Source organism: Pomacea canaliculata, linkage group LG3 (assembly GCF_003073045.1).
Source record: "Pomacea canaliculata isolate SZHN2017 linkage group LG3, ASM307304v1, whole genome shotgun sequence".
NCBI lineage: Eukaryota > Metazoa > Mollusca > Gastropoda > Architaenioglossa > Ampullariidae > Pomacea > Pomacea canaliculata.
In genome coordinates this window covers 2,585,113-2,595,754 of record NC_037592.1, presented here as the reverse complement: position 1 = coordinate 2,595,754, position 10,642 = coordinate 2,585,113, and the positions used below count along the sequence as shown (strand labels likewise).

At 40.3% G+C, this 10,642-nt stretch overlaps 2 protein-coding genes across 3 annotated transcripts; both read right to left on the bottom strand.

Annotated features, from left to right (window-relative positions):
• Window positions 1-275: 275 nt before the first annotated feature.
• LOC112559071 lies at window positions 276-6,298 on the bottom strand. Of its 2 annotated transcripts, none has more exons than XM_025229965.1 (5): window positions 5,745-6,298; window positions 3,937-4,054; window positions 3,484-3,615; window positions 3,059-3,136; window positions 276-2,679 (listed from the first exon to the last, which is right to left on the bottom strand). In XM_025229965.1, exons 1-5 carry the CDS (start codon window positions 6,266-6,268, stop codon window positions 2,302-2,304), a joined length of 1,230 nt encoding a protein of 409 aa, XP_025085750.1. In that variant the 5' UTR covers window positions 6,269-6,298; the 3' UTR covers window positions 276-2,301. The 2 variants fall into 2 exon arrangements, with proteins under 2 accessions (XP_025085750.1, XP_025085751.1); XM_025229966.1 differs by having other exon boundaries at window positions 3,937-4,051.
• Window positions 6,299-6,431: 133 nt separating this feature from the next.
• Window positions 6,432-10,240, bottom strand: LOC112559072. The gene is made up of 6 exons (XM_025229967.1): window positions 10,113-10,240; window positions 9,868-10,053; window positions 8,652-8,782; window positions 7,830-7,982; window positions 7,295-7,510; window positions 6,432-6,904 (listed from the first exon to the last, which is right to left on the bottom strand). Exons 1-6 carry the CDS (start codon window positions 10,204-10,206, stop codon window positions 6,467-6,469), a joined length of 1,218 nt encoding a protein of 405 aa, XP_025085752.1. The 5' UTR covers window positions 10,207-10,240; the 3' UTR covers window positions 6,432-6,466.
• Between the last annotated feature and the right edge of the window lie 402 nt (window positions 10,241-10,642).

Genomic DNA, 10,642 nt, shown 5'->3' with positions numbered 1-10,642 from the left:
GACCACTCATCTCTTCACCCGACCTCCCTCCAAACACATCCCCACGCCTACATCCTGTTGCTAGTCGACCCCCTCCCACTCTCCTTCGGTCACGGGGTTGTCACCTGGGTCAGTAATTACCTCCCGCCATTAAGCCTGTACTTGTACTGTGTGCGAATGAATGCATGCCATCTTCCATACTACTTTATATAAATGACTGGAGTATTAAATGAAAGGCCCATGCAAGTAAATGCACTGTCTTGAAAAACCATAACATACAAAGGCAATATCAGAAAAACTGGTCAATCACTTTTATTTATCACAGGCAGCTTCAGAAATACATATTTATTTACTAAGCAAAATGTGAGGCATTTAAGACAATTGTATCATTTCAGAAAATACATCCTCCCAACCTCTTAGTATGGAAAGCACACTTCGGTGATCTGTTTTCAGAACCTTTGTTATGAACCACCCCGGTTCATGGCCAAACTGTGCTTGATAATAAATAGTGTAGATAAAACATTTGTAACAATGTGAACTACATAAATGCAATGAGGATGTCTGTATATGAGGAACTAAAAAAAAAAAAAAATGGGTTATCACGCATATACAAACATCTCAATGCAAATTAAATTTATAATAACTTTTTAAATTACCCACTTAGTGAAAACACATTTTCATTTGTTTCAACATTAGTAAATTAGAAAATATGCTGTTGTTTGACTGAAAGCAAATGGTTTGGAAAATATACCATTTTAACTTTTTGTAAGATTTATTTTGAAATAATTTTATATGGATTAGTTTTATCAAAATAAATACTAGTGCAAAACACAATGGTGTGCAGGTTATGCAAACACAATTAAATTTCAATAGTGGATTATGGTCTAAAATTTGAAATTCTTTCAAATCTTGAAACACTTCATCCTCCAATTAAGACTAGGAATTGGTGCATTTTGTACATAATGTTTAGAGTTTTATGCCTATTAATTCTAACATTTTTCAGAATGTTATATTTATCTTTGCCTTTTTATTTATGAGAAGCTTGGTCTTGAACACTACGATATGCACACAACTTACCTCTTTATTCCAGTAATATTATTATTCTCAGTATCTGAACATATTCTATATCAGAGTAGTAATACATCAACTAATTTCAAACTGAAAAAACATAAAAAAAATAAGGTTTTTAAAATTTGCCTTTTCAAACAAATAATAAATGGAATGAAACAAATTTTCCTTCTTCTCATAACCTTGATCTTTCATCATCTTCGCTTACTTCTTTTGAATCTACCAACTTATTTTGTAATCTTTGTCTCCAGCAGGGTCGAGCTTAAGGGCCCTGCACTTTTGATAGTTGTCAGGGTCACCCAGGCCTTTAATTAATATGGTAACTAGGCTCCAAATTAATCCCTTGCCTCAGGCCCTGTGGAGGCTAAGAACGGGCCTGGTCTCCAGAATCAATAAACACTCTACAACTCCATTTGTAATTATATAATAAAAGGGCACAAACAATCGTCAGAGTACAACACAACTCATGATGCACACTTGATTAAACTTTACATTATATACAATGGCTAGAGTCATATACAGTTTGTGCAATATTTACTTTCATGGTGAATGGAAATGAACACAAATTTCACACTTTGTTGCCAGCTAGCCATTCTTAGCATTTAACAAATGCATTGGCTTTGGTACCTGTTGTGTTGTCTTAGAACATCCAAAAAGTCTTGCTCCTGAGTTGGACTCCATTCTTGCAGAGAAATATTTCAAAAAAGACTTTTAGTCTTCATAGCAATTGTGGATTTCAAATGCTTTCTCACATCAGACTGGTATCATCAACCATCAGCTAGAATTTCTTTGGGAAAAAATGATGAAAAATTTTTCCTGTCTCTCTGTGTCAAGTCAAATGGAACATCAACTTCAGTTATGAAGAACAAGATCTGTGGAAGTAAATGAAATGATCCAAAAAGAACCTCCACCCCCCAAAAAAACAAAAAAAAAAAAACCAAAACAAAAACAAAAAGAAATGCAAAAATCTGAAGGAGGCTGTTTTTTTCACTTTGTTTGCTGCATCTTGATAATTTGACCTGAAGGTTAAGGCCAGTTACATAGCTTTTCTGAAGCATGCAACTTAACAGAATGAGCTCTTGAGCATAGCTCTCCAAAAGTACATATCCAGGTTTCCAGCAACAACTTGTATGAACTGCTAATAGACAAGCTAAGAACACAGAAATCCAAATTTTTCTCTCTTAAACTTAGATACTCTTGGTGTTTGTGAATGCATTTCAAAATGAGTGTTCTTGAGTCTTTCCATGCTGCTTATTATTCTTGCTGCATACGCTTTAGTTCTCTCCTAACAGCTTGCATCAGCTCTTCTTGTCCAAGCACATTTGCTGGAGTCACATAACTTTGGTTTACCAAAGGCCTCTGTGCAGGCATCCACCCTGTCACTGGGACTTGAGCCATGCCACCTGCTTGAGGTGCCAGTATGCATGCATCATTTAGCAGGGCAGAGAGTCTCTCACGAGCTGAACTGGAAGGGTTAGTGACTGGCGGTTGGGTCACGTTGCTCAAGCCAAGGGCACTGTTGACCAGCTGCTGGGCCTGCTGCTCTAGCTGCTGATGGTGGATGTGCGCCATGACTTCCTGCTGCTGACGAAGTAGCAGTTGCTGCCTAGAAAGGATGTCATCTGCAGATTCCTGGGAAGACAACACAGTTTTCTAACCAAATGAGGTAGGTAAGAAACACTAATGTATCCATGGTCATCATTTTGATATATATATAATTATATATAATATAAAATAATTCTTTCACAGGCAAAAGATATACAAGTATTTATGCAGGATCAACTAAGAGAAAGGGAAAAAGGTGAAAAGAGGGATATTTTGAGATCATTTTACATGAAAGAAAAATTTGGATGACCAGGTGGTTACAGAAAAAATGTGTGATCTGAAGGCATGAAGGGTGGCTATTTGCAGGTTTGTCTGTGTTAATATCATTTTATACCTAAGGGCAATTCCACAAATATGAATTTATCTCTTTGCTTCCTCTCCCCTCATCTTCTGTCTCAGTACTTACAGGTTGTCTTCTCTGTTGATCATTCAGTCCTTCTGAGGAAAAGGGAGGCTGCGCTCTCATATGATGTGCTGGTTTGGACTGCAGCAGATGAGTACATTTATCAGAACTTTACTGGGACACACTATCAAGCTACTTCCATCCTTCTGCTACTATACTATCACCCAGAGCTTGGCATAAAACACACTCATCCATCCATTCATCAATCAACTGCTGATCATAGTACAGTTCTGTAACTTTTTTTTTAAGAATGATTTTATACTCTATCAGTTTCCTACACAAACTAAATTATTTATTACATCCTTTGTTTTTCTTAGCTATCATCATTTAGCACTAAAATTAAGAGTTTAACCTCCCCACCCCTAAACTGAAAGAAAAAGTGAATATTTAGAAATTCTTAAATGTAAAACAAAACAAAAAAAAGTTACCTCATCATATTTAGTTTTGCCACCATCAAAGAGATTTCTGCGATACTTAACAGGGGGAGTTGACTCTTTTTCTGTGGGTTGTGTTTCTAGTTTTATCATTTTTGCAAATGGTTCCACTCTCATTGGTAGAAACTGTCAAACAGATACATAAAAAAAGGCCTCAAACATCAACCAAAAACTATTACTATCCTCTTTTTGCATTTAGAAAGAAACGTTTATCTTTATAGAAATACTCCACAAAGCCTAACCCCACAGAAAAATCAAAAAAAAAAAAAAAAAAAAGAAAAAAGAAAAAAAAACTGAGATGGATAACATCAAATAGAACTATAATAAATAATTTGGAGGCTTCTGATCACTTGTGCAACTTTTCTGCTAACATGCACTTAAACTGCTTACTTTGGATGTAATTTACAGTGGTGTAAATAAGGTAGCCATAACTGAAAGGGCATATACCTCTTCTTGAGCATCATTCTCATCCATGCTTGTTTGTGGTGTTTGTTCTGTTAGCGCGAATTTCTCAGAATCGTGTACAGCGTTGTAGGGTACTCCACCAGATTTAACTGGCAATCTTCTGCAGCATAGTATGAATTAAAGCAATGATGAATGGTTTTTTCTACACAGAAAAACGTGAAGTTTTTAATGCCACACTACTCCTAAAAGAAACTGATCAAAGCGAAAGTATAACTTATAATTATTGCTTGTGTCATTATATATATAAATGAATTTGACACGAGCATTCGAGAATTCTGTAAAATCGGCAGTAAAATTCTCTCTTTAAAGTCACCTTAATTATTTTTAAAAGTACGTTTTAAAATTCTAACGTGCAGATATACAAATTTTATACAGTTTCTTACCAGTGGTTACTTTTCGATATATACGATGTCATTGCGATATATCAACAATGTGATATCATTTATATAAATTGAAATTAATTTTACTTTGTTAAAAACAAAGAAGACAGCATAAAATCTCTTGCTGTTGTTTTCTACAAAAAAAATTTGAACACAGCTGAATACGAAGTAAAAACAAAACGACCACGAGCGATATTTGTCTCTGGTTACCCGGTCACCATGAACGCCACGCACCGGAAGTGATTGCGTCCCTTTAGCATAATTTATGGATCCGCGATCGCGCATGCACGAACAATTGTACTATACACGTCCTGAGTGCATGGACTGGCACAGTGTCCATGTCATTCAATTTATGCATAATTTTTTCGGATTGTATTTCCTTAAGCCTGCATTTATTTTGATACACAACATTTAAATAAAAACAAATAATGATTACAACAACTTTATTGGAGCGATTGAATGCGTTTGACGTTTTAAAAAAAAAATTAGACGGCGTGCATGACCGAACACAGAGAGAAAAATTGACCGGGAAGAGATGTTTTTCTTTTTCTAAAGATTAGAATTTATAAAGTTTAGTGACAGTATGTATCTGTTTGGAACAATTGCGTGTTTTGTTTTGTTTGTGTGTTTTGTTTTTTTTTTTTTGTGTGGACCCCATCAGCTTACCTAATCTGAACTGCAGCGAATTAAAAAATTAATATCGATCCTATTACCCGGTTTATTAAAGACAGTTCATTAACTCCCTACTCCCTTCTGTTCAATATGCGGGTGGTGTAGGAAGATCCTCAGCTTTGGAGGGTGGGGGAATTCCATGCCAACATACAGGGAAGGACATTAATCACCACCATCACCTCACCAACCACGTTTCGAAAAAGACTGAAGACCCATCTGTTTATTTAAGACAGACTTAAACAACCAAGAAACACTTCTGTCTTTATTTTTTTACTTTTCTGGTGTTTTATATATTTGTTCACTTTATCTTTTTCTTTTTTTTTAATTTATTTTTTGTTTTTGTTTTGTTTTGTCTTTTTGCTGCGCAATGAGCATTCTTCTGAATGGATACCTGCGCATTACAAATAGACATCATCATCATTAACATAATTCTTATGAGGGGCGGCTTCGGCCCCCTCCCTGGTTCCTACACCACTGTCTGCTCAGCTCTTTTGTTATCACGCCTGCCACCCTGAGTTACGCATTTGCACTTTCCAGATACTGACAATAAATGTTAATTTCATATTTAATATACAATCACTTTTTTCAAGGGTGAAATCTGTTGGTTGATCTTAGTACTCCACGGGTGAGCGACCACTTGCCTGTCAAGGGATAGAAAAATGCCGAGGGTTAGTTAATATTTGGTATTTGAAAAGGTCTTCTGCCCAGACTGTGTCAGTATATTCTGGTACGACTTACCGTTTGTCGTAGGCCCAGTCTCTCTCTGGTAAACTTTCTGTCTGCGTTTTCCGGTTGACTCCGTTGGGGCCGACTGCAACCGACTTGAACGTGATCTCTGGCGTGACGTCGTCACCTCGGCTGTCGTCGCTTGACGTCAGCGACGTCTGTGTTTCCATGGTGCACGTGTACAACTTGTCTTTGTCTTCATCATCGTTGGCGAGATGTGGAGAGAAGGACCCTCGCATCCTTGTCTCGGAGACGCAGTCCTCGTCCTTTTGGTCTTCGTCTTCCTGCTGCTCGGCGTCCGAATTCAGCTGACGGCTTCTGTCATCGTCGAGAGAGGCTGGCGAGTTGGATCCGTCTTTCCCGCGGCCACGTTGCTTAGCAACCGGCCTCGATCTGGACAAAGGCATGATGACCGTGAACTCATCCGATGCATCGGTGTGGTTGGACTCGCCCCTTTTCCTCGCCTCTTCGACGCTGAAACTGGTGTCGCGAGATCCCGCGAGAGTCTGCGAGGAATCGGCCAGCACGGTCAACATGGTGGACTGCGTGTTGGAGGGGTATTCCGGGGTTCCGGCATTCCGTTTCCTTTTTTGAATGACTCGCGAAGCCGCCCGACAAATGAGCGTCTTGGTTTTATCTCTGGCACTTCCGGTGACGAGTATCTTCTCATGGATCCGTCATTGAAATCAACGTTCTCGTCTGCATCTTCCTGCTCCTTTTTCTTCTTCTTGTCTTCATTCGCAGTCTGTTTCTTCTTTGTCCTCTGTATAGGATTCTGGCGTACTCCCCAAACCATTGAAATAGTTATTGTAAGGAAACTCCTGGTGGGCGTCCAACTGCTGCATTTTCTTTTTCTGCAGAGCATACAACTCCGGTCCGTAATATTTCTTTCTGTACAAAAATGTGTCCGATTTGGCCACGCTGTCGATGGATTCCATTGACCCAACAGGGCGTGGTCCTTCGCTTCTCAACCACATGTCAATCATCTGCTGCTTTGAGGTGGGCAGGCCTTTGTCGGCGGTTTTGTGGAAGACACCTACGGGTCTACCATACTTGGACGGGATGTACTCGCGGAGGAAGGGAGGCTCAGGGGTGTGGCGAGGGGTGCGGTCCACGATTTCACCTCTCTCCACATCCACGTGTAGGTTGTAGTCGTCCAGAGTTTCCCCACGCTGGAAGAAAATTGAAACCCGTGCAACTTGACTCACTTTGCAACTACCCATAAGAACTATTTTTACACACTTTTTTGGAAAGCAAACAAACACATTTATTTCTGTTTAGAAAAACACTATAGCAGTCTTCACTCCGCTCTTTAAGTGTGGTAAGCTACACATATGAAACCTTTTGAAGCTTCCATAACATCTAGAACTAAAGGCCATTTGCTCAACATTTCTCGTATTTTGAGGCTAAATTAACAACTGTATGGCATTTTATTTTAGCCTTACTTTCATTCCTGGACTCGAGCGTGTACTGAACAAAGTCCGAATTGTGGTCTGTGACTGGAATCTCGATTCAAAGCAAATTAATTAGTAAGATATCTATTGAGGAATCCCAACGGTTACCTGATATTTGGTGGGAACGACATCAGCGGAGGAGACGACTGGGGTCCTGGAACTACGGTAACGGTGAAAGATGAAAGCCACTGCTGCCAGCAACATCAGCAGCAGGAGGCTGGGCAACACCACTGCCACCACAAAGAGGCGGGTGTTGTCGGTGTCGAAGGTGCTGGGCTGAGGAGCAGCAACATCGGCACTCAGGGCGCGGATGGGCGACAACACCTGGTGCAGACGACAAAGGTTGGTTGGCAAACATACTCTAATAATCTCGCTACCTCTCTATCTACCTACTTTTTCTTTGTCAGGGTGTCTGTCCACTATGGTCTCGTTGTCTTTCTCCTTCTTTTTCTGTATTTTCTTTCGTCGTTTCATGGTCTTTATCTTTTTTTTCTGCCTGTCTTTCGTTTTTTTCGGTCTTGTTGATTTTTTTCTTTTGATTTTTCCCCTTTGCTTTTGTTTGTTTCTTTTTCAATCTCGAATTCTGACTGCTTCAGTTACACGTGTCACAGCTAACAACTGTCCTAGTGTGTCTCGTGCTCACCGGGTAGGCCAGTATGGCGCTGATGTAGCTGAGGGAGAACTTGCTGAACACCGTAGTCGCCGTAGATGAAGGAACGTAGCTTCCGTCCTCAGTCACGTAGAATGAGACCTGAGTGACCTTAGGGTCGGAGCTATTCCTCACCACGTCGACTACCTGAAGAAAGTTAAATGGTTTTGGTAAGAATAATATCGCGAAGAGAATACTTTCGCAAACAGGGATTATCTTCGCTAGCTTCAACTGCAACACTGGAAATGTCTGAGAAAGATGGACAAGGAAGGGTAGAACGACAAGAAAACAAGGACGAGAAGGAGAGAAAAAAACATAAAACACAACAGTGGGCATAATAATAATACTACTACTACTACTACTACTAATAATAATAATAATAATAATAATAATAATAATAATAATAATAATAAAGGAGCTCAGGACATAAATAAAGCCCTCCTTGCTTAGTTTCGGATGTTTACATTCTGTTGTCTTACACATGCCAATCAGTTCTGCAAGTTTTCAACTTTGATATCAAACTTCAGTTGATTGTTTATCGTTTCGAAATATTCTCTGGTAGTTAATAGAAAAAAAATCCGCACTTAAATGCTGGCATTGCAGGACAATTGAGTACACCCCAGTTTTTTGGACTTTGTAAGGTTTATTTCAGGCTTCAATTGAAAATACAACTGTTCGTCTGTTGGATGCCAGAGAAAGTAAACAGCCAGTTTGTATGGATCGTGTATGACTGCTTAAACATCTATTTTAGGTCCTTCTTTTCTTCTTTCTTCTGGATGGTTCTAGAGGCAAAAAAGTCACTTGATAGGGTCTCACCTCTACAGTAGCTTGTGAACCTGCCTGACGCTGGAATCTTCCAGAACCTGAGTGTAGGTCGTCCTGCTGCGACATCTCCGCCGAGCGCTTCCTTCTCACCTGCAATGCTTCCAGGTAGCAGCGCGTTAAAGCTGTAACAGACGAGAAGGTAACCGGAGATATACCCGGTGTTATAAAGGGATTTCTCACTAAAATGGTTAAACATCCATCTACTTCAAGATGTTATAAAAACCTAGAGAAATAGTATACTTTTTTTTAAAAAAGAGGTATTTATTGTTTTGTTCCAAAACTTCAAGACTCCAAGTTTCAAGGTTTATTTTTCATTCTTTAAAAGTGTTGAGATAATATTTCAGTTATCCTGTCTAAATACAATGTATAGTCTATTAGTCTAATTTATATACCGAAGGAAATTTTAATTCAGTAAACTTTCACTTAAATAGTTGCCCACGCACTCGAACACGCGTCTCCGACAACCACCACCACCACCATCAGCAGCAGCAGCAGCAGCAGAGAAAAATCCAGTTCACGATGGGTTAGAAGTTAAAATTAGCATCACTATGATGTCATTATCTATTTTAGAACACCGTTATGAATGCCAGTCTTTGTGTCGCATTTCACACAACACATGAAGACTGTGGTGGAGACCGACAGGACAAGGGACACAGTGTCCAGCGAGTCTTCACGAGCAGCAAACAATTGTGTCCATGTGTGTGCCAACAGGTCTCGCCAGCAAGCGCCAGATTTTTACTGATTCATTCCACACCCGTCACCTCTCCTCTTCAAATACTCTCGTCTGGGTGGGTGGTGGGGTGTAATCAAATTCCCACGACATGCAACACACACCCACACGCACCCACACACGAGCAGAAGAAGGGGAAGAATGGAGATGGAGAGAGATTGTGTGTGGCGCATTCCTTGATAACATTTTCACACGCTGTCATTTACAAATTCATTGTAATATTGCTATTTTCAATTACTCATTTCGACGAATACAGTTTGTCGTTTTTTTCACACAGGGGAATATTTTCCCGAGGGCCGTAGAACCTCCCCACTTCATACTTAACCAATGGATTATTTCCCATCCAGCTGTGTTTCCCGTGAGCTGATGACAGCAAACATCCAGAAATGGACTAACACAAGATGTTGCTAAGCCGGTCATTAAGTCTTCATCCTTATGACTCACGTGTAACAAATACCCGCCATTGATGTGACTCACCATTCTGTATCTTGGCCTTGAACTCTGTGCTGTTCACGTTTTCCGTTGTTTTCACCTCCAAGGCCACCACCATCATTGCCTCCTTTTGTGACACCGGGGCTGCGGTTGTTGGCGGGGGCTGTGATGTTATTGGTGGAGTGGGAGTTGCCGATGATGTCGGCAGGGGAGTTGGGAAGACAGATGATGGGCTTATCGTTGACGATGCGGCTTGGGAGGTTTCATCGTCGTCAAAGTGTTGGTGGAAGGGACGATGGTTGGTTCTGGCGTCGGTGATGGAGGAATGTTCCTACTTTCCGAGCTAGTGGAAGTCACCAGGGAGAGAGTCGATGTGGGACTCATATCAAAAGTAGTCAATGTGGGAGTTCGCTCAAACGATGAGCTAGAAGCAGACGATGCCAAATACGAAGTGAAAAGCGGATTTGAAGATGAAGAGATTGTAGCTCAGTCTCAGGTGTCAAGGCTGTAAACGAAAACGTAGATATCCAGGAAGTAGTGTCACTGACTTTAGATGACACTATTTCGGTAGCAGTGACATGAAATTCTGACAAAGTAACAGAAATAGTTTCGAGGCTGGATGATGATATCAGATCCGAGTTGCTGCTGAATGCAGAAATTTCAAACAGGCTTGTGCTTTGGAAGCCACTTTCTCTGGAACTAGACTCGCCATCGACAAAGTAGGTGGTGGGTGTGAAGTCTGTGACGATGGCTGTAAGAGTGAGCACCGCTGTAGGAGAGGATTCCACTAAAGAAGTTTCATCTGCGAGCGACGAGGACC

Excerpts from the sequence above, each read along its gene's own strand:
- LOC112559072 (XM_025229967.1), bottom strand. The coding sequence starts at position 10,206 with ATGAGTCCCACATCGACTCTCTCCCTGGTGACTTCCACTAGCTCGGAA. Across the intron at positions 10,054-10,112 it reads GCCAGAACCAACCATCGTCC|CATCATCTGTCTTCCCAACT; the intron begins CTTCCACCAACA and ends CAACGATAAGCC. Across the intron at positions 7,983-8,651 it reads GTTCACAAGCTACTGTAGAG|GTAGTCGACGTGGTGAGGAA; the intron begins GTGAGACCCTAT and ends AACTTTCTTCAG.
- LOC112559071 (XM_025229965.1), bottom strand. The coding sequence starts at position 6,268 with ATGTTGACCGTGCTGGCCGATTCCTCGCAGACTCTCGCGGGATCTCGC. Across the intron at positions 3,137-3,483 it reads GCAAAACTAAATATGATGAG|TCCAAACCAGCACATCATAT; the intron begins GTAACTTTTTTT and ends CATCTGCTGCAG. Across the intron at positions 2,680-3,058 it reads ATCAACAGAGAAGACAACCT|GAATCTGCAGATGACATCCT; the intron begins GTAAGTACTGAG and ends TTGTCTTCCCAG.